General features: G+C 42.9%; 1 protein-coding gene across 6 annotated transcripts in view; it reads right to left on the bottom strand.

The window, feature by feature from the left end:
* Nucleotides 1–24,148, bottom strand: part of actn4 (actinin, alpha 4) — a 70,995-nt gene extending 46,847 nt beyond the window's left edge. For 3 of the 6 annotated variants that reach the window (XM_031304164.2, XM_036001004.1, XM_031304162.2), the window contains exon 1: nt 23,752–24,148. In XM_031304164.2, the coding sequence (XP_031160024.1) occupies nt 23,752–23,877 (126 nt within the window). In that variant the 5' untranslated portion in view covers nt 23,878–24,148. The remainder of the gene's footprint in view (nt 1–23,751) is intronic. The other 3 variants (XM_031304161.2, XM_036001003.1, XM_031304160.2) reach the window with 2 other exon arrangements.
* Nucleotides 24,149–24,388: the final 240 nt, after the last annotated feature.

A 24,388-nucleotide genomic window follows, 5' to 3' on the forward strand; every position in this document is an offset into this window, starting at 1 on the left:
TGTGTGTAGTTTGGCAGGCCCGATAGCAGTTGGCAGGGCAAAGCGTCAGCTGTTTGCGTCGGCCTTTTATTAAAACCGCTGGCTGAATCTTTCCAGAGCTCGGCGACAGCTCTGCGGTTCTGTTGTTGATCGGTTCAGGCAGGAGGAAACGGAATCACTCCACCAAACCTGGATTTGTTGAAAAGCGTTTTTGTTGTCTGGATGCCAAAAGGGCTCCGATGCCAGCTCTGCTGTTGGCATTTTAGCATTTATGGGTTTTCCAAGCGTGAGACAAAACGCGTAAACATGTTTCTTTAAGTACAAACAAACAGAAAAATATATCGGAAAAAAGGAGTTTGCGCTTCAGCAGTGGGATTCTCAGTGGAGTACCGAAAAACCAATGAGCATGTACTCCAGTTTGACTCATATCACACCTTCAGAGCATTTTAAGTGTGCAGATTCAATTTGGTGATATACACATGGGCAGAGTCAATACACAGCTGGGAGTTGGACCCAATTATTTAGGAAACCAATCACTTTTCTTATCTTCTCCCATACAGGGACCAATCACACGTTTTTTTAAATACTTGTGCACCTGTGTATCACTAAATGCTAAAGGCTCTGTGCCGAAATGCACAAGCATATTTTTTTATTGTGATGTGAGCTACATAAACAAGTGAAATGTGAGTGTTTGTCCTCCTCGACTCAAAAGGAAAATATATGTTAGCAATTTGTGTGCAATGCATGAACTGGCAGCTGGCGAAACTGGTAAACATGACACAAAACCGAGCGCTGGGAAACCTCTAAGTATGGAAATTACTGTTTATGTGCTGCCTTTTTTTACAAATAACATCTAATTGTGCACAATGATGATACTTAATGTTTTATGTGTTTGAGAGTTGAGAAACACTTGGCTAAGTACATACAAGGACAGAAGAGGCACCTGCCATCAGTCAGTACGTTTATACATGCACACCAATTTTCCACTATCATTCCGAATAGGACAATATTCCCAATTTGTTACAGGGCATGTTTTGGGGTTTTAGAGGCATTGTTTGGACATGTATACAGCGCATTCGGAATATGCGTCTCAATCGGGGGGGTTTTACCACAGGCTTGCGGTCAGCTCTGTGCGTTGCTGTGGTTGCTGTACACAAACCAACCAGCCAACCGTTTGCAAGGCTGCAGACCTGATAAGAAGGAGAAACACAGCTACTTGTAATCATTATCAAAGACTTGGAGATCAACCGGTTTTTGGATATGTGCAAACATCGCTACGTCGACCTTTTCAAGAAGCTGGTTGAAGGAATGAAAGAGGGACGCTGTGTTCGCACTGTCCAACAAGTCCGCCACCGCTGGTACACTTTGAAATAATCGTTTTTTTGCACGGCTACATGTAAACAGGGATATTAGTGGAATATATACTTTCATTAGCCATGTAAACAGCTTAGTCAGAATATCAGTTTTTTCAGAATAAGGGCAAAAAACAGGAACATTGTGTGCATCTAAACGTTGTCCGTGTGTGTAGTGTAGGAGACCGATCGCAGACTGTGGTGCAACTAAGGTCCAAACCTGGTAACAGCCATGAGTTCTGACCCCGCTAATCCACGTCAAGTAAGTCTGGATAAGAGCATCGGAAAAATACCAACACATTAAATTATCATAAAAATGAATTAAGAGGGAACACCAGGTTGGAAAATTGTAACATTCTGCCCAACCCTTTACTGTGTTATTAAGGCCAAAATGTTATTTTGATGCGTATCATCATGAGGAGAATGACCCTTTTTGTACCATTTTCTTTGTAATATTGCCAATATGCATTTATCATACAACTAACGGTTTCATTATCGTTTCATAAAGTGTGTTATGAAACGACAGACTGTAGGCAGGTAAAGGGAACCAATGATGGGTAACATTTGTCTTTACGAGAAGGGTTTCTTCACACCACATAGCTCACAGAGTCTATTTGTAAATATGACTGACAAAAAAAACTCTGAAAGAGGAAGTTATTGGTCAGAAGAGAGAAGTAATTGCTGTCAATGCACAAGTGTTGGAGAACTGACCCTTGTTTTCTATTCATCTTGAGGGTATTTTTGCAGGACAATAAAACCTTTTCTTAGAATGATATTACCTAACAAACGTGTGAGACATTCACACAGTGCTGTAACTGGCAGGCACATGGAGGCCCCTCTCGGGCTCTAGCGTGTGAATGTGTCTGCCTTTGTATGAGTAAACGCCACTATAGATAGAATGAGTAAGTGCTAAACTCGCTAAACAGCAACTAAGACCGAGTTACTCTTTGCTGGGTTATTTTAATCATTAAGGGGAAAAAAAACAAAAAAAAAACTTACTCTACACACCAGACATGAGCCAAAAACGTGCTCAGCTGGCAGCATCACTTCATCCATCTCTCTGTCAGCGACTATCACACACACGGCTGATATTCAAGTTATATAACCACTGCAGGCAGAGCTCTGTACTGACATGTTGGACAAACTGGGAGCAAAGGAAGGAGAAGAAGAAAGAGGGAGGAGAAAAGAAAGGAGAAACACACAAACACTGCATGGTGTGTCAGTGAGTGTGAACAAATAAAACAGGTCTGCTTGTTTTAGGAGTGTAATCTGTGTGTGGTATGAGAAGCGGGACATTTCAACAGCTACAAATCCTCATTTTTGGCATTCCCTCAAAAACAGAAGTTTGTGCTGCTCATGTTGCTGCTGATCTCATACAAAACCTTTGACGGTGAATAACCAAAATGTATGCACACACCATAGATAGATAAATAGATAGAGAGATAGATAGAGAGAGATAGAGAGAAAACAAAGAGACAAAAAATATTTCTTATACCAACAAAAGCAAATATTAAATGAGTGAATCATGTGGCGCTCCAGAGACAAATGAGATGGAGTGAAAACAGAGGGCTGTGTGCATGCGCATGCGCGCGCGCGTGCGTGCGAAAATGTGGCCAAACAGGAGTTTCAGGCCGGCCCAGTTGCCCGGCAGCAGACAGCATTGTCACGGTAACAGGCTCTTCCTGCCCCTCCTCCTCCTCTCCACCCGCCGCGCAAGCTTTTACCTTATAAGGCAACGCATTTAACTGCCTATCACAGCGACAATGGTGATGTAAGAGGGCAGCAAGGTGCACCCCCCCCCGTTGACACACACACACACACACTTTATTACATGAACATAAAGAAACACACACACTTTCAGGGTGACACTGCAACTCGTGTGTGTCTGTGTGTGTGTGTGTGTGTGTGTGTGTGTGTGTGTGTGTGTGTGTGTGTGTGTGTGTGTGTGTGTGTGTGTGTGTGTGTGTGTGTGTGAAAATGTCTTTTCTCCCCCTTCTGCTTCCTATGAAGCAGCAGAAACCCGATAAGAGACACAGACGAGCAGAGACACAGGAAGTGACCGGGCAGGTTACGTGAAGTGAAGAGGTTAAAAGAAAGAGCTGCTGCGCGGCAACAACACCTCCCAACTTCCTGCAATGTACAGGGAGACTCAGGTCAAACACTGTGTCAATAAGTTTGCGTATGCATGCCCTTCGGGTGGCCTTGGCTCCTATTTGGTGAATTTTAATACCCTGAGTTTCTGCCGTATTCAGGAAATGAAATATCTTTTTGTGCTGCATGGGGCTGACTTGATGAAGAAGCAAAAGCTGGATGCTGATCTGGAAATTGATTATAAAGAGATATTAAGTTTGTGTCTGGTTAAATCGCTGTTACCATCGCAAAAGATTATGAGGCTCATGGAATCCCAACTGGGTTATTTAAGTAGACAGGATGCACATTGTTCTATTAACGCAAGCCATGTGTTCAAAATATGGACATGTAGGTGAACGTCTAGAAATACAGTCTCCAAATGCAAGATATTTTGCTACTGCAAAAGCATTTCTTTAAACAACGAGGCCAGGGGACTACACAGATAAAAAAGAAGCCTTTTAGCTCATTTTTAACCCATGTAAAATCATGCGTTTTATTAAATTTGCACTGTCCCGTCCTTAAATAAACTGAATTGCAGAAATTAGGAAATGGGAACTTCTTGGGGGTCTTTAACCAAAACAGGAAATCAATCTTTGGACATGCAGCAAAACATACCAGCTAGTAAAAATCAGACCTCAAAACCTTCATATGAGATAAAGTCTTAAGTCTAGAGATCATGCAAACTGTTTCCAGATTTTTCAAGGACTTCCTGGTGCTGCAAGTCATTAGGAGAGGAGAAAAGAGACCTCGTAAAAAGAGCTGAGAGGGTCCGGACCCGGTACAAGGAGAGGCTCATTGTTTGTTCCTCTGAGTTTCCGCTTGTTGATGACCCGTACCACACACACACACACACACACACACACACACACACACACACACACACACACACACACACGTCTAGCCAAAACCACCCCCCTCGGTCCAGCTCTGTCACACATTCCAGAGTTCGCTGTGCCCTTTATGGCTTCATGACTCACTGGCCCACGCCTGTCTGACACATACACACTATCAAGCGCATGCCAAGGCAAATGGGCATGCAAATGGGCATTAATCAGCCGCTGAGAGTGTCACATCCGACAGACAGGAAAGTTAAGAGTGACGGACAGAGATTACCCGGCAGATTCTTTTTTTTTTTTTTTTTGGAACAACCGGTTACAAAAGAAGGAAACTGGTGTGCTTGTGTTGGACCGCACTAATTGTTTAGTCTATGAAATGTCAAATAGTGACAAATGCCCATCAGTTTTGCAGAGCCCAAGATCACATCTCAAGAATGCTCGTTATGTCCAACCAATCAGCCTGAAAACGGTGAGATTAGATTTAAATAATCTCTCCGTTACTAATAGGAGTAGGATTTCCTTCTTTATCCTTTTTGTGCACCCACAGACGTACAACTTGCAAGACCAAAAAAAGGTTTTATGGTGATAGTCTGTATCCTCGACGTTCCACTTCAGGGATTGCTCCGGTGCTGCCGGAAATTCCACCGGATGACACTCATTTCGGCCGGATGTTACTTTCCACTTTCTTTGTGTTGGAACTTTAAACTCTGGTGGATTGATAAGGACTATGATTAACTGCTCCTCAGATCTCTGCAGGGTAAATCCAGACAGCTAGCTAGACTATCTGTCCAATCTGAGTTTTCTGTTGCACGACTAAAACTACTTTTGAAAGTACACGTTCCACCAAAACAAGTTCCTTCCTGAGGCTATTGTGCAGCGGCTCCGGGCCTCCGTCTGGGTCTTAGCGCCGCCCAAGACAATTGTGATTGGTTTAAAGAAATGCCAATAAACCAGAGCACCTTTATCTCCCATCCCAGAATGCTGTGTGACTAGCCAGAGTGCTGTGGAGGAAGGGTCTGGCAAGGCGAGACTACATGGTGATGATTGTGAATCCACACGCTGGGCCTAAACACACATTTATACATCTATCAACACACTAACCTAAAACCTTAAGTTGGTTTAATGCAGTGATCCTCGTGTCCTAGATAGACGCACGCACGCACGCACGCACGCACGCACGCACGCACGCACGCACGCACGCACGCACACCCCTCCGGGTGCAGGGCTCAGTCACGGCTGGTCGAGTCTGTGGGGGGGGAGGGATCACTGCTCCAGATCAGTGCAATCCCTTTAAAATGACTTTAATATCACAGCAACCCCCCCCCCTCTTCTGCTGTATGTGGAGCAGTCCAGGATGAGCAGACAGTGAATCAGTGACAGTCTGATCCTCTCAACCACTTTCTGTCCATTTGTATTCAAACAATAGAGTTAAAAAAAAAAAAAAAAAAACTCTCTTTAACATTTAACATAATTAAGTCTGCCCCCTCTTTGTCGATTAGTCGACAATGCGGTCGTTTTGGTCTTTGTTGACTAAGATTTCTGAAGTCATTTTTTTTTATGCTTTTTCATGCTGAATGACTTATTCCCAAGAAACGTATGGGCACGTCTCTGGTAAACACAAGATTTAATGTGGTGCTTTTGCACGATTCTTTGTGGAGAAACTCAGTTTTGTCAGACCTGTCGATTAAATCGACTAATCTATTGGTCGACAAAATCATGAGTTAGTTGAGTAAGAATTTCTTCAGTCGAGGACAGCCCTAAACATAATCTGTAACCATGGGCTGTGTGGATACAATCTTTTAGCACAGTATACTTTGATTTAAATTATATAGCGACATATATAATGATGATAATGACGATACAGTATGTGTTCTGTAAAATCAATTGAAAAACCTTTACATCTAAAATGACAAGATGGGCCCTAACAGTAGGCGATATTAAGACTCAAATATTGCAATATTTTAAAGCAAATACTAGGAGGGGGAATCACCAGTGGGCCAACAATACGATATTATCACCATACTCCTGTCACGATACGATATTATTGCGATATTCTGCGATATATTGCAAATTACTTTTAAAAAATTAAAACTTTGTCGACATCCGTTTTATCTCTCTTCAATTTTTAAAAATGAAAAAGCAATTGATTTCATTATTCTAGTACCAAAAAGTTAAATTGTCAATGTGCAATATATACTTAGCGTATCGATACAGTATCGCCACGGAAACTATCACAATACTATGCTGTATTGATTCCCCCCCCCCACTTCTAACAAATACCTTACAATCCTAAAGGAGAAAAGCCAGAAAAAATGAAATCTTACAGAAAAATATTGGTTGCATTACTTGCTCCAAATGAGAGCGTTGACGGCCACAAGTAAGAATGGTTATGTATGCAAGAGGTGTTTCAACACAAAAGGAGGCAGATATTGACATGGGGAACTTCCTTCTGAACATTCACGCCTCGGTTGTCTCAAAGCCCGACCATTTCCTCCACAACTACTGACATTTCTCTTCCAAGAACAGAGAGACTTCGGTGGTGAAATCAACCCATGTAGCTTTCCACAAGGTTCAGCTGAGTATTTCACAGATCTACGTCTCTCTCTCTCTCCACATCTATATCCATCTATCTATCTATCTATCTATCTATCTATCTATCTATCTATCTATCTATCAATCATCAATTATATACAGAGTTTTTGGTCATGCAGGATACCACAGCAGCCATATTAGGTCCACAACCCTGCTTCAGGGCTGTTGCTAAGCAACCTGAGACTACAGCATCTTATTTTTAGAAGGTTTAAAATGCATCTCAGCACCTGGTGTCCGGGGTATGAACCAGTCCAACTTTTGAGCCGTTTAATCTTCACACTTTTGCAAAATGATCTTTTATTCTCAAACCTTTCATCCATCGGAGCATTACTGCTTACAATTACCTCTCTTGTCTCTCTCCCTCTCTCTCTACATCCTCCTCCTCTAAAATAGATTTCACTCACTACTGCCTGGATATATTGTGTCAAGCTAAGAGACTGCTTTCAACCAAAGCAAAGACTTTTTAATCACAACAAAGCACAGCTGGAAACCAGGCAGCGCCACTGTTGGTGTCGGTGTGTGTGCGAGAAGGCAAAAATAACCCATCAATCCACAGGAAGGTGTTAACACAGAAACTTATCTCGTACTGCGGCGACAAGCTCGGCAGGAAACGCTGCAGCGCCATTCTCGCGCTGCAGCGACGAGCCGTCATGTCTCCACAGCAGTGGTGTCAAAACCAGAGCGCTGCGCCCAAACACACATGCCAAAAACACATCTATATGTAGCTCTGAAGTGACTGCAGGGTAACCAGGGTCTGTGTTAACTCCACACACACTCCCTACTGAGCTGTGAGTCAGAAGAGGGCCAACAGAAGAGTCTTTGTTAACCGAGGGAACGGTAGCTAAATAATCTCCTGCAGGCTAGCTTTGATTGGATCAGACAGGATAGTAAACTCGTGGCCGATAGCAGCGAGGGCTTCCCTGACCCACATTAAGACCAGCAGCAGAGCAGAGACCTGGAGGACTTTCTGCTACACAAATGTCAACTCAGACTTTTAAATACAAAGCCAGCTCAAAGACTTTAAGAGTAAAATAGGATCTACAAAAAGATGGTTGAAGCACAATACTGTGTTAAATAGGGGCGTAACGATACATCCATCTGGATCGACATATCGATTCAATGATCGACTATACAATATCATTGATGCAAAGTGAAAATATTGATGCATATCTTTAAGATGCGCCTTCATTTTAAAATCCCCACTTTGTATTTATTCTTTTTGTGTCTGGAAGAGCTTAGTAATAAAATGTCAAATCATATTTTAGTTGCTTTTTCTGAGTTGATATAAACGGATTGTGTTTTATGGGCACAATATATCGCCTTGTATCGATCACAGGCCCCTGAATTAAATCAAAATCTAAATATTTGTGAAAATAGTCAATATATCGTTTGTATGTATGTAATGTAATCTTGTACAGTGATAAAACTTGTCATTTACATCCCTAGAGTTAATGAAGATTGTTGCTGTTCTGTACATCAGCCTTTTACCATAGCCTCTTTTCCAGCACACCAAGTGCATTATTCACAACAGTTTTAATGTGACAGCTTAGACACATTATTCCTTGTTCTGTACGTTTATTCAATATACAGTAGGGCTGATGTGCAGGCATTCCGTACTTTCTTGGCCAGCCATCTGGTCCATTAAGGCGGGGGGTTGACACACACAAACACACAGTGATTTGTCTGTCTCTCTGGCCTGACTCAGAGGGCTTGCCTGACTGTTTGCGTGTGGTGGTGACTTTATATTTGCAACTGGGTAGGGGTAGAAAACCGCAGAGACCACAGAGCCTTCCTTCCTCTTTCTTCCACAACTACGACTCCCAGGGGGGTTTAACGCAGTGCTGCAGTCGCTCTTCAACACCATCTCCTGAGTCTCACTCATCCTCTTTTCTTCTCCTCTGAGGAGAGTTTTATTCTTCACTGCTGAGCCCATTTATCAAAATAAACAGAAATAATTTGTCCATGGTCCAGATTCTTCTATCAGTACCATCTCCACACAAAACAATTTTGCCATACAAAAAAAAAAAAACTATATTCACCAAGCTGTCACCAGGAAAGACTGAAGTCAAAACAAAATGAAAAAGAAGAGGAAAGAGGAAAATAATCATCCTGCTTTCCATTTTCATTTCAAACCCTGAGGCTGACGGCAGCAGCGGGATCGTCTGTCTTTGCAGCTGCATAAACTGGCAGTGAACCTGCAGTTAAGTGCTTATCATCCATCTGTCTCAAGCTCTCTGCTTGCCTGCATGAGAGTCTAATGTATTCTTACACTTGCAGGCTACATAATCCCCCCAGAAAAACAGCATGTTTGTCTGCCCGAGTCTCGATTTCTCTCCTCGTTCTTTGCAGAAGAATCAAGCATCACCCGACAAAGAGAGACAACATATTCACATTTGCTAATACACGATTTAAAAGTCCCGTATTATGTTTTTAGGTATCAACTAGAACATGTTTGCATGCTTTAATGTTCAAAAAACATTATTCAAACAACAAACATCTTTCTCATACTGTCTGTCTGAATAAACGTGTTTTCACCCTCTGTTTGAAACAATCCCTTTTGGTTTGCGTTTTCCGGTCTTCCGCATGTGCGCTCTCGGCGTCTGTGAGCCATCATTGCAGCCGGGGGAATGCCTGTAACGGCACCGTCTACCGCTATGTAGTATAGTTGGGACATCCCAACTGTACAGAAGTTCTGAAGGCCCGTTTGAAGGAACAGTTTCTGAATATGTATGCATTTCTCTGTGGATTGAGCATTTTGATGTTGTCGCAGTATTTATATAGCACCTTAATCTGCTTTATAATGAAAACAAAAAGGGTTCATCTTTGTGTTGTAAAACTCTAAAAACTAGACCCTATCATCCGTCCAAAACGTCTCTCTGTAAAAGCTCTAGGCTTGTAGTCTCTGAGGGAGCTCCTCTGAACTATGAAAGACAACAAAAACAGATTGAAGTTATGAACAGACCCCAGGCTGGTGCCTGACCAGAGACATATCCCACATTACAGAGAGAGACCCCAGAGCTGAACTGCTAAATCGCACACAAACACACAGGGAAATAACTGAACACCAATGGCCAGTCCTAAAAATAGCAAAATACACTCCAATTACCCTCTTTTGTCTGAACCTGTTGACTTAACGACTCTGGCAAAGACAGAGAGGCAGAAGGAATAAGAGTGGAGAGTCAGAGAGGGAGAGGAAGAGTGCTGCATGGCATGGCGTCCTCGCTATAAATGAGAGCAGAGGAACCTGAAGGCCAGGCACAATCAGTAAATATTTAATGCTGCTCTTATGTGCCCTGAAAGCAGCTCAGGCTCCATTGATACCCCGCCGAAACGTTTCCGCTTCAGGTGCACAAAGCCGGAGAGAGAACGTTCAACTTCAAATTTAAAACATCTCGACTTTAGCCAATCATCTGGCTCACTTACAAATTAATATTTTCAAGATCAACAAATGTTTATCAGGCTTTTGAATGTGCCTGTTCCAACACCAGAGGTTACTTTGGCATCCTGTAGCATTCAGGAAGTGAAGCATTTTATGTTTCTGCTAGGTTTGTTAGCCTTAGCAGTGATAATTTATAATTATGAAATTGAAAAAAAGACTTGTGTTGTCTGTATATTTCATAGAAAACTGTTCTAATGTGTGCATGGGTTTAAATAACTGTATGCACACACACACTACTGCTTTATGCATGTATGGATGTCCCAGTAGGCCTCTCCTCTTCACCTCTTTGCCCAGTGCCCCAGTTTGAAAGCTGTTAAATAATACAACAGGAGCTCACTGAGGAAATCAGAGACAGCAGAACACACACACACACAGTCTGTTTTCCCCATCTTCACCTGTGTTACGTTTTAAAAGCCACTGTGATAGATGGGGGCATGTGTCTCGACACCACAACAAACACTAACTGATGCCTACAGATCCCAGAAGCCTCATCAGGTGATCATCTTCCCCCACAGAGTTCAGTTCACTTTCAACATTACAAGGCTTTTATTGTGAAGCAGCTACAGCTTTCTCAACATCCTGTACAATACAGACATGTCACCGTGCTCTCTGCTTCCAAATCAGTTTACATGCAGGAAGGACTGTTCATCAACCACACTCAGCTAAAATATATATATATTATACCACCCAAGTTTCGGAACCAAACAAAAATAATATGACGAGACACTTGGTACTAGGTTTTGGTACTTGCGGTTTTTGATTACCTAAAAAACAATGTCCAGAATTTACAAATGTTAGCTAATAGTGTCACAATAGCTGCTTAAAGAAGTACTTCACCCCAAAAATGAGCATTTGTATATGAATTACTCAGCTTCTCGGACGAGTAGCGGAGAAGCGCGAGACTGTTAATGCAGACGTTTTTTTAAATAGTAAGGTTTTAGTGAAAATGCATGCGTTTGGGAAGTACTGAGCATACGGCTGGATAAATGAGACTTGTATTATACTGCACGAGTCGTGCGAGAGTTTGTAAACGGATGTTTTAAAATAGTTTTGCTGTTAAACTCGGCCCCCTGTAACTTTAAAGCAACACTAGAGAACTTTTCCTGCTTCGGTCCCCCTACAGGTTGGAAGCGGAATTGTCCATTACATTACATTGTCCAGTTCATTCGAACTACAGATCCACTACCCGATCTGGCCAACTTGCATAATGTAATGTATTGGACAATTCTGCTTCCAACCTGTAGGGGGACCGAAGCGGGAAAAGTTCTCTAGTGTTGCTTTAATTCATCAAGAACTTACGTTAAGTTTTGGGATACTTCGTTCACTGTGGAGGCATGCTACAAAAACAAGGCAACATGGGGTGAGTTATTGATAAACAAATGAGCATTTTGGGGGTGAAGTATCACTTTTGGACTGACAGTCGAGGTGACCATAAATAAAAAAAAAAAAAAAAAAATCAAATACAGATGTTTGCCTAACCGCTGAGATTGTTATTTATTTTCAGGTGACTGGCGGGGGTCATAAAAGGCTTGCTGTTTGCTGTGATCATATAGTTGCAATAAGGAACAGGAAAAATACAGACAAGAAGGAAAATTGTGCTGTTTTTTAATGTCTGGTGAAAAACAGAAGATAGTCCGGTATCTGTTTAATACTATGTCTAGCGGTTTCAGAGCACAGAGGTCAGCTGTACGACTATCAGGTAGACGAGTGTGGCATGCGGCAGCTACGGTGCTAAACCTCTGATCCAGCCTAACATCCCCTCCAGATGTCTGCTCTGTGTATAAGCATATCCCAGATGTAGCATGAGGCCCCACCGTCACAGCTCACTCTTTGTTACCAGACTAGAACGGCCCGTTTGTTGTGCTCGCTCACTCTCTCTCTCTTTTCTTTTTTCCTCTCCCTCTCTCACTCACACACCCTCCCCAGAGGGAGCATAACCTGTCTAGGTGTGGCCATGTATGCAGTTATCCATCGTACAGAACAATACAGCAGAGGCCAACATACCCTAACATGGATGTATGCATTATGCATCCTGCATTTCCCATAATGCAACTAATATAATCTTTTTGTTAGACTTGTCAAATCTCTGACAAACTGTTTTCAGACTAAGTAGTAGCTACTCTTTGCGACTGACCTCTGTGTGTAAAAATCAGTAAGCGTCCCCTATAAAGTTTGTTTTAAGATATTGAACCAGGTTCACAAAATTGATACATGGATATAATTGTTTTTTATATATATATATATATATATATATATATATATATATATATATATATATATATATATATATATATATATATATATATATATATATATATATATATATAGTTGTGATGACAAATGTCTCTTTAAAGAGAAGTACATTTAGCTCTGTAATTCCCTGCAATAACACTAACAATATAAGAATGCATCTTCTCACTTTGGACGAGAGCAACGCCGAAACAGCACGCATTAATTCACACACCAACAACCACGCACACCTTAAAAAAAGACAATGAAATAAACGCTGTTAAAAGATGTAGGCGATGCATATCTATCTCTAGCCTGCAGTGTACCGTATGGAACAACGCTGGCTGCAATCGCCTCCTTTAGAACTGCTGCGGACCGTTTGAAATAGCAACAGTGAGAACAGGGTTTTGCTTCTCGTTCTATTTTTCTGATCAGGTTTTTTATTGAATTTGAACTCTCTCTCTCAGGTGCAGGATGATATCAGGGCTCTGAAGTGGTGTTTCCAAAAATACAGAGCCCTGCAGCGCGCCGTGGTTCAGAATAGAGAGGCTGCAGCCTCATAGATCCATCTGTGCGCTATCTGCACTCTGCAGCCATGTAGACCGAGGAGAGAGACACAAGGCCAGGCAGAGATATTCAACCATAGGTAACAGTGTCACACAGCGAGGACGCACAGCACCAGCTACATTCTGCAATGGAAATGGGTCATCTCTCCGTATCTTTCAGCCCTTTGGGAAACACTGATCCACATTTTTCAATAAAATAATCGACAATGATAATAATCGTCAGTCGCAGCTCTAGTTGAGATTTGCAGGCAAAGGATTCTACATAAAGTAGTCTTTATCGACGATGTTTTATTTCCGGCATTGTTCAGGTGCCGCCGGAAATTCCGCCAGATGTCCCTCACTTTCTGCCGGACGTCCGTCACCTTCTGCTTTCTTTGCGTTGGCCTTCTAAACTCTGGTGGATTTATGAGGACTATGTTAACTGCTCTGACTTTTGAACGTACACCAAAACAAGTTCCTTCCCGAGGCTATTATGCAGAGGCACCGTTGCTCCGTAACAGTGCTTAGCACCGCCCAAAATGATTGTGATTGGTTTAAAGAAATGCCAGTAAACCAGAGCACGTTTCTCTCCCACCCCGGAATGCTGTGCGGACTAGCCAGACCCTCCTCCGCAGCGCTGTGGAGGAAGGTCCGGCAATGCGAGACTATACAGACAGCAACTGCCTCAACCTGTCTTCTCCTGATTTGGAAACAACAGCGGTGAATGCAGAATGAAGTTCTTTATTTTTGTGGCATTATAAATGCAGCCCAATTACACAACTGCAAACAGTGGGGGGTGTAAGGTGAGTTACTGTAATCCTTCCATTTTCACTCTACTGCTGTTTGTTTATGAGGAAGTTGCCAAAAGCACAGTTGAACTGCTGCTTTTTCAATATGCTATTGTTTTCTAAACAATCCTTAGTTTATTTCCCTAAATGACACAATCACACACCCACACACACACACACACACAGGTGTTTACCAGCAGCCTCAGGCAGACAACCCACAGCTATGTACCTCTGCTGGAAAACTAGAGGGGGGGGGGGTAAACCTCACATTCAAACTGCAGTCAACATCCCCTTCCCCAAGACCCATAACATGGTGCCCCCCCCCACCCTTCAACCACACCTAAACACACATCCTTTTCTTCTGCTGCTTTCCTACAAAACAACAGCCCCTCTGACTCCTCCAAAAAACACACAGTCTGTATCAGAACACACACACACACTGACACACGCTCTGAGCAGAAACCTCGGACACGAGTCAGCTCCGGTGATGATCCCGCATCCCTGATCAGCTCCACCTAACCTTTCACATTCACAACAGCACAGTAAGACCCTGGGGTTAACTGCCAGCCCCCAACAATAAACCAAACATAAAATGCCACTCCTTCATTAAATCATTCTTTCCAGAATAATCACTTGTGCACTGAAAGCTGCAATTAAGAATGATTTCATTATAGACTATCCCCTCCCATAATTTGTTTCATCTTAAAATGAACAAAAAAGTGAAAAACACCATTACATAAGTCCTCAGAGCACAAGGCGACGTCTTTAAAATTGCTCGTTCTGTCCAGCCAACAGTCCAAAACTTAAAAAAAAAAAGGTATTCAGTTTACAGTGACATAAAACACAAACTCAGCAATGTCTGAGAAGCCAAAGCCAGCAAATGATCTGCAATTTTTGAGATATCTTTTGACTAGTCGTTTCACCACAAGCAGGACCTCTGTGTCTTCAGTATTCAGTGTGAAAAGTACTTTTTGAAGTGACGCAAATATTATTTTGGATTTAACCCTTGTGTTGTCTTCCCGCCAACCTTGGAAAAAAACACCTTTTTTTTTTTCCAATGTTTTTGACGCCTTTTTTTCACATTTTGTTTTTTTCTTTTTCCAACTTTTACATTTTTTAATTTTTCTTCTACACATTTTCAGCGCTTATTTCTACGTCCCATATTTTCTGATATAAAACAAAAATTTAAAACGGGTCAATGTGACCCGAAGTCAACACAAGGGTTAAAAAAAAATACTAGACGGTAAAACTGCTACCAACTACTTTTTACACATTGGCAAATGGATCAAAGAGCACACAAAAAAGTTAGTATATCCCTTTAAATCTCTGTCGAGGATACACTTGGAGGACATAAGAAGAAAGGGGGGGGGGGGGGGGGGTCTGAGCCTCAAGCTAAAACATCAACATGCACACTGGCAGCCAACCAAAAGGAAATTCTTAAGTCCCTATTGTTGCCAGTGTTGATTCATCAGTGGGAAATGCCATTTACTAATCCTCATAACTATGCACAATAGCCAAGATGTAAGCCTGTGAACAACACAGCCAAAATAGGTGAGAGAGCACTAAGGTTGTCTCGGCCGTAAACTCAATCCATGGCTTCTATGACTTTCGGATGCACCCACGTCCTCCTCGCCGCCCTGAAAAATGTCACGCCTTCCTGGCGCACAAAGAGTGGGAGAGAAACAGACCGTGAAGAAATCTCTTTGAAAGAGAACCCCATTAGACTCCACCACCTCGACACACAGGCCTACAGCCGGCCAATGTCAGTACCGGCCGCGGGCTACACCGCGCACTACAACCTCTCAACTGATCGGACCGTCGGGCTGTGCAATTAATCACATTGTAATCAATCGAGAAAAAAAGATTATTTTGCACATTACGTTTTGCGAGTAAACTCTTTATTTTGTCTTGTGTTCTGAAAGGGGAATTCAAAAAAAAGTTCAAAACGGGAAAAGTATGAAGGGAGATTTCACAGTTCAAGGTGTTTTCACTGTTGATTTTTTTTTATTCAATAATTGCAACATCTTTCCAAAAATCAACGAGTAATTGTGTTTAATGATCGTGATTTCAATATTGATCAAATTAAAATCGTGATGATGACTTCTTTCCGGCCCTATTGGACCGTGTGTTGTTGTTTGCTGCTCCTCTGCTCTGCACTTTGAACTAGAAACACAGCCAATGGTTCCAAAGTGCAATCAATCACAGGGTGGCGGCGGTGTCCGAGAACATTTCTGCAACCAAATATTTGGCGCCGCGACTTTCGCCACATCGTCATCAACAGGCTGTAAATTTCCCCCCCCCCGCAGGAACCCACTGCCCCTCGAGGAGGATTCTCCGTCTTGTCTCTACCACACAGACCACATCTGCTATCCTGCAAAACTCAAACTTTGTTTTTTTTCCTGTCAGGCAAAAAAACAGGACACCCCGCCCCCCCTTTAGTAAAAAGCCCCCTCCCACTGGCCTAGCCAGCTATAATGGGCCACCAAAGGAATGTTTCCCCCTGCATGCTCTCTCTCGCTGCCGCCAATAGCAGCAGAACAGAGAGAAAGACAGAGGGGGAAACAGAGAGGGGTTACATTCCTCTCGGCTCTGTCCTCTCGCTGGCCGTCTGCTTGACTGACTGGTTCGTTGTTTAGGTCCACAAGCTGATTCTGGATCGCGGTCAGCTGAGGCGGAGGGCTCTCCCACAGCTGACCTGGAATCAGCTGGCAGTGAGGGAATGACCAAACGCTGCACTTCCATTATCTCACATCCCAAAATGCCTCCAGACCGCTACAACTCAAAAATGCACTTCTCCGAGCGCGTTTGAGGAGGAGGTCACATGCAGCTGCGTCTCCCCTCAAATGTTACTCTTGTCAAGAAGGAAGCGCCTCTGAAAATGCAATTGTTACTGACCGATTAGGCCAGTAACAATTATTTTCATTAGCAGTTACTTGTTTGTCTATTGATCTATAAACAAAAGTCAGAAAATAGTGAAACATTTGCCATCACAAGTTCCCAGAGCCAACGTCTCATCTTCAAATTGATTGTTTTCACTGCCAGGCAGTCGAAATCACGAACGTAGGCTATATACGACGACATAAAAAAGGCGCAAAGTCTCACATTTGAGGCGCTGAAAACAGTTCACGCTTGGCGTGTTTGCTTGACAAATAAGGTAAATGATTATTCGGTTGTTGAAATTGTTCTGTCCATCCACGTGACTAGCTGCTTCCCCAACTTATTGTTTTAACAACACTGCGAGTCCAATCAAAATTGCTTCAATTCAGGGTTCAATGAAAATGTTCCACTTCTGTAAGAGGAGATCGTATGCACCAGATTCCCCCTTTCAGTTCTAGTCTCCTAATGCCTCTGACAATACATTTGGATAACCACAATCATCAAAAAGATCTAATAATCTTCATATAATCTATACACATACATAGAGTCCCGGCCAAGCTGATGTATACCCAGAGGCTGCGACACAATGCGTACATATCAGTGTGTGATCAGGACTGTCTACAGTTCACCTGAGGCAGAGGAAACAGATTTCACTAGAGATCAACATTTGCGGTGTAGACCTCACAGATTCCTGTTAAACAGCCCTGTGATTCCTCTTGTGTCGGCCACACCCCAGTCAGGTTGGCCCCGCTTTGTTTTACCGCAATTCATTTCTTACATTAGCTAAGGTCTTAAGGCGTATGACTGGTGATGGTAGATTTGGTTTATATTTGCCAAATTGTAATTATATAAGTGATTATTGGTCGGACTACATATTTTTATTATTATTTCAATTGTTAGTTGTTGGCACTTGACCCTTAACACGTTCATAGCAACCAAAATTTACAAGGGGGGGGGGGTTACAGTTGGGAAAAATGTTTTATGATAATAAAGAGGCGTGGTTAACTTCATAGGCTGTGTATTTGTGTTATTACATTATCTGGGTCACATAACTGTGATATATAAACAAAAGATGTATCCTGGAATTCATTCAAAGCTTTAATTTGTTTAAAAAAATCCACATTTTTAAATTTGACTGAAAGAGACAATGATATTTTTAATCGCAATTATTTCTGAGACAATTAATTGTACAGCAACATTTGGAATTGTTACAGCTCTAGCATTGTCTATTGTTGTTTAGTGAGCAGGCTAATCAACCACCTTCCAGCTCCCTTCATTCTTTGAAATGTTTTGGAACAGGAAGGCAGACAAAGTCGCCTGGCAGCTTCTCATGCAGCCAGATCTTAGCCAGAGCCAGTGTAGTGACAACGGCGGTTTGGTTTGGTCCTGACAAAATGTCACAGCTCATCCCGAGCCAACCCGGGCCATCTGAACCGGCTCCGCCTGCCCGCCTGACAGTCACACAGAAAGCATGTGAAAGTGGGCGGCAAAAGAACAGACTAACATTGTGTCCAGCTGCCCACCTTGGCAGAAATGGAAAGAAATAGCAGTGTGTTTGTTGTGTTGCAAGTCTGGGGACTGGTGGGGTGTGTCAGGGGAGGCTTGCTGTGAGTGCTCCTTACTTTGTGACGCATCTGCACCGTAGGGCTGATTTTTGTCATTGTCGATTAATCTGTCGATTACTGTTGTGATTAGTTGTTTGGACTATAAAATGTAAGAAAATTGTCGATCAGCGTTTCCCAAAGCCCAAGATGACGTCCTCAAGTCTTTTGCCCAGAACTCAAAATATATTCAGTCTACGGTCACAGAGGAGTGAAGAAACCAGAAAATATTTGTGTAATTTTTCTTTTTTTTTTCTTCAAAAATTATTCGAACCGTTTAATAGTTGACAACTTATCGATTAATCTTTGCAGCTCTACTGCACTGGCAAAGCTGGAATAATTAAACATCAGGCCAAAGTGATTTCTTGTCTTGTTTAGAGAAAAAATAAGCCTAATTTAGCACAAGGACCCATTGCTCTACGGACCACCTGACAGGTTGTGTAAGAGGACATGAAGTTACATCAAATCAACCCGTCTACTAGCCCCCCCCCAATCATCTTTCCATCAGTTACCGCTGCTAACCGTAAAGCCTGCGCAGTCAGTCCATACTGCAGTCTGGCTCCAAATCACGTCTGTACGCACAGGCTGACAGGATAGGAAAATGAATACAGATGAACAGAGTCATTGACCAAAACTGATTGGGCCACTGCAACGCAGCTGAAGTAGGAGACGAAATGTTCCACGATCAGTGCGACACACTCCTGACACGAGCTAAGGGAAGAGAATAAAAACACAGCGCTCCGACGGGAATCCCGGAGTTCACTTTCTCTTTTGTTTTTGGCAGCACATGTGTGTATTTCTACCAAACCTTGTGTCATTCAACTAGTTTTTAAATCATCTAAAGTTTGATCTTTTTGTGAATTAACCAAAACACTACTGTCTGCATCAGAGGGGCGGAGTGCTAATTAATCTGATTTCAAAAGACCATCACGCTGACAAATAAGAACAATCAATCACCAGTGATCCTGACTGCTCCGGGCCTTTTGACTTGTCTGCTTTACGGCTTTCCTTGTTAGCTCATCCGCCCACGTCGCTGTACTTTCGCCCTGCCTCATGACATGAGAAAATATGCGCAGCCTAACGGTCGCTGAGAAGCTGGATTTGCATGCACCGCCTGCCACACTGTCAAGAGTCACAATGAAACCTCTGGTGGCGTCACTGCATACTTTGACATGTTTCAGCCTGTGGTGGATCCGAGAGCAGTGACAAAGACTTAACAGCGTGTTTGTCAGATGAGGAGCTTCGCCTGTAACAAACTGTAGTTAACTTGGCCCAGCTGGGCTCTGTCCAGGTACTCTGGGGTGTTGAGAAATGTGCAAAATGGACAACTGGAAACAAGCTGTAAGGACAAACTCTGCTTCTGCCAAAGAAACACAGACTCACTGTACAACTCCGAAATATCCACAGCACGACTCCGAAGAGACTCCCAAAGACCAAGTTATTCTTTTGCAAAGTGAATATCTGATCTGTAGGACCGAGGAAAAAAAAAACTTCTGTTCAAATTGGGCAAATTTAAATAAAAGCCTGAAAAAAAACTGCCGCCAAATGTTCCATTTTAATCATCGTCATTTTTTAACTTCTTACTGAAGAGAAAGAGAGATGAGGTATGTGCATGTAGCATTTGTTTTAGTCCTAATCTTAATAAAAGTCCTAATCTTCAGGGTGTCCTCGTGGCTCTATTAGACGAGGCCCAAACTGTTACGCTACTACACCTCCAGTGTTCTGGGTTCAATGGTGAACTGAGGCCTACTGTCACATGCCATTGAGTTGTCTCCTCACTCTGGCTTTCCTGTCTCTAATGTGGGCACCACATAAAGGCAAGAAAACCAAAAAAATCCAAAGCATTTCTGGCTTTCCCCCCCTCTTGCATTACTCGACATGGCAAATGTGCAAGAGTCAGCATGACGGAAAACTCTGCATACGAAAAACCGCTCTTGGTCTTGGTTTTGACCTTACAAACTCGCCCCTAACACACACACACACACACACACACACACATTCCCACACTCATTATATCCACGTCTCTCCTGATAGTCCTGGGGGAGGCATTTGCTTTTGCGCAATAACTGCCACAGTGAGCGTGAATACACCGCAGGAATTTGCCCTTGGTTCTCCCCCCGCCCGCCTCACCAGGGCCAGCGCAGCTCATGCTTGGCAGGGGGACATGTCCCCAGCCTGGATGGTTCCCAACCGACCAAACACCTATCAGCCTCCACTGATGAGTGCAGATTCAGGAATGGACCTCAGCACACGTTTTGCACAACAAGGCCTCACTCTGTTAATGATTGGTAGGTTAGATTTTCCTCTTGAAGAAACTTTGACCCGTGTGATCTCTAGACAAATATGCAGAGAGTCCCTCCTCACAGTCGTCCAACCACCGTGGGTTAACAGCGAAGGACCAACAGCGCCAGGTTTGATGGTAATCAACCACAGGAATGAATGAAGTTGACTGCTAAAATGCTCAGTAGCCTAACAAAAATGCATGATTCAATGCTCGGCATGCTGTCACACCATTAGAAAGTATGCCAGTCATCTGGCTAGTGAGTGACTACGATAGGGTGTGTAGCCTGGTTAGCACTAAGTACACACATAAAAACACACCCACTCAACCATTCCACACCTTTCAGCAATCGTTCCTCAAATCATCCTTAATTATATCACCTCTCCACTCCCTTATGACGGAGCTATAGTGTTGTATTATGTGTCCACGTAGTCACGAGGGACGTGAACTTCATCAGGGTCGCGTCCTCCATTTCCATTTTGCAATATGTCAGGGCTTGAATGGGTCCATATTTTGAGAAATGATCATTCAGCACAGCAGGGGGGTGGGGTGGGGGGCAATGGGTAAAGAAATAAGGTCACCTTTGTCTGGTGGATGTTAGTGGACGGCTTTCATTGCCATCCTCAGGGGAAAGTTGCCATTAGCATTGATCCTAGCTCAGTGGCATTGGTGGTGGTGGTGGTGGTGGTGGGGGGGTGGGGGGGGAGGTGAAGAGTAGTACAATGATTATTTGGATGATATGTGTAACGTTAGGCCGAAGAATAGGGGAATGCAGCAGGGCCCAATTGGGGCTGCACGATATGTGAAAAATATCTCATTGCGATTATTTTGACTGATACTGCGATTGCGATATGATTCACGATATTGGAGGGAATCATTTTTGTATCGTTATGCTGAGTTTCATTGAAAAATATTAAAATTTAAAAAAGAAATGTAAATGTTTATAGTGCGATTCTTACGAGGATCTGTACCAAACAAAGATTTTTTTTCTTTAGTCTGTAGGATACGATTTGTAGGTTGGAACGTCTCTGCAAGCACCACAATACTTCATTCAGAATTGGACACATATTTTGTCTTTAACAAATACTGCACCGTCCCTGCGATTTGGATATGACACTAGTACACTGGGTTCAAAGTTAACTTTTTCGTCCACCAGCCAAATGGCTAGTGAATATTCAAATTTTACCAGCCACTTAAAAGATTACCATTGTTTTTTGGCTGGTTAATGAAGCAAATATACCAGCCAATTGGATATTTTACCAGCATTTGACTGGTAAATGGTGCTAATTTTGAACCCTGCTAGTACATATTGCGATTTCGATAAAATTGCGATTCATTAACTAACGATTATTTCACTGTCGATTATTTTCTCGGTTAATTGATTTGTTTGGTCTACAAAGTGTCAGAAAATGGTGAAAAAATGTGGATCAGCGTTTCCCAAAACCCAAGATGACGTCCTCAAATGTCTCGTTTTGTCCACAACTCAAAAGATATTCAGTTTACTGTCACAGAGGAGAGAAGAAACTAAAAAATATTCACATTTAACCAGCTGGAATCAGAGGGTTTTTTTTTAATCTTTAAAAATGACTCAAACCAATCAATCATTTATCAAAATGGTTGGCCATTAACTTAATAGTTGACAACTAATCGACTCATCTTTGCGGCTCTATGGTACCAAGTGATGTTGTTTGGTGTCTGAGTATTTATGCAGAAAATGACTGGAGCTAAAAAAAATCTGCAGCATAGCAAGTGGGCGTTTAGTAGTGCGGTAAAAGGAGTGTGGCTACAGAAACTTGTGTGTCCCAGGTCTGTGGGAAGAAGACTAGGTGCGACTGGCCCACCACATGTAACAACAGTCTATCAGCAGTTCTCCCGACAGCAGTCTTGTTAACCTTCTCTTCACCTGACCAGTTACACAAGCATCTCCTGATTTACAAAGCAATGAGAGACAATAGCCTATCTTTTATATACATTTGACCTAGGGCTGCATAATATATCATTTTTTGTATCGTCATCGCGATGTCAACTGGCGCAATAAACACATCGCGAAAGGCTGCGACATATCGCGAAAGACACTGAGATTTTTTGTGTTAGTTGAAAGAAAATAGCTGAAAACTGCACTTTAACATGTAAGCTAACACTTTATTTTAGTTGGTGCCTTTTATATTCAATGTAGCCTATAATGTGTTCAATAGTAGAACGTTGGAAATGATTTCCTTTCATTCGTTTTAAATTCAACAAGCAATTTGTTGTATTTATGCAGAATAAAATGACATTACATGTCATTTTAGCTGACGCTTTTATCCAAAGCGACTTACAATTGAAATATACTGACAGTAGCCTACACTTTAATATCCAACTGCCTGCCAAGTGCCGAGAGTTAAATCTTGCAAACAAGAATCACTATAACTCTTCTCAGTTGACAGATAAACCACAGCAGCTTCGAGGTTAAATTATCTGTATATAGGCCTTGAAGTGCATCGTATCGGTCAGCGGTCTTATCGGCCTACAACCAGCCAGCCAAGCAGGCAGACAAGTGGGACAGGGCGCCTTGATAACGCACTAACCTTTAAAAAAAAAAAAAAAAAAAAACACAGTTTCAGCTGCTATTTTAGGCCGCACGTCTCCACAATCACAATTTGGATTTTTGTAACAATGTGGCGCCCTGTTTCCCCTCGGGGAGGGGAAAAAAAGTGCCGGAGGAGTAAAGAAATAGGCTATATCACCTTTTGAAAGAGTGAAAGCAGAAAGCTAATGCTATAGACACACTCTGCACACACAAGCGAGTAGCCTACTTTTCATTCACAGAGGGAATTAGAGAGGGGAGAAATCAGCATTTAAGGGGGGAAATAGGCAGCTTTGACATTGAGGAGACGAGCTAAGAGGAGAGCCAGGCTGGGAGGAGAAAATGGTTGATACAAAGTAGGGCATTGGGAGCAGCTGCGGGGTTTGTAGAGCGAAACCGAGGCCCGTACTCGGTCTCTGACTTCCACTCCCCATCCCATCCCTTCCCTGCCATTTTCTTTCTGCCCGCCGCCGCCTCCTCCTCCTCTCAGCCCGGCTCGACTCGGCCCAGTAGGGCCCGACTTTTGGTTCCCTTACCTTCCTTTGCTGTCTCTCCCAGGCCGGGTCCAGGAGCATGTCCCGGTCCCAGTCATTCTCTTGCTCCATGTAGGTCTGAACTCCTCCGGTCGAGGATTGATTATTAGCAGCGTGGTAATCTACCATGTCAGCACAAGAAACCTGAGTGCGCCACAGAGTGTGTCAGCAGGGAGAAAACGTTCAGATATAACAAAAATTAAAATGAAAAAAAAAAAAAGAAGCAACGACGGCCTAAATTAGAGAGGTGGGACGGGGAGGGATACAGGACAAGGGACGTGTCCTTCTTCTCTCGCCGCTTTCAGTCGTGAGTGTTTTTTTTTTTTTAATGTGATGAATATCCGGCGCGTGCAGTCAGAAAATCCCCGCTGCTGCTGTGAGAAGAAAAGCTTTCCCTCTGAACTGAGAGGCTGCTGGGAGGAACCAGCCGCTCCTACAGGCTGCAGCGGCGCCGACAAGCTGCACGCACTCCGCCGCGACGCTTCCGGTGTCACCTTTCAAAGTAATATGCTACATGTGCCTCGTGTGTATGTTTTAGCTACATTTCCCACACCACGCCACTGACACAAACATACACCTCTCAAGTTTTTTTTGTTTGTTTCACCCTTAAGGCAGGGCGTATTTGTTCTATCTGTCTTAC

This window comes from Sander lucioperca, chromosome 5 (genome assembly GCF_008315115.2).
Source record: "Sander lucioperca isolate FBNREF2018 chromosome 5, SLUC_FBN_1.2, whole genome shotgun sequence".
Classification (NCBI taxonomy): Eukaryota; Metazoa; Chordata; class Actinopteri; order Perciformes; family Percidae; genus Sander; species Sander lucioperca.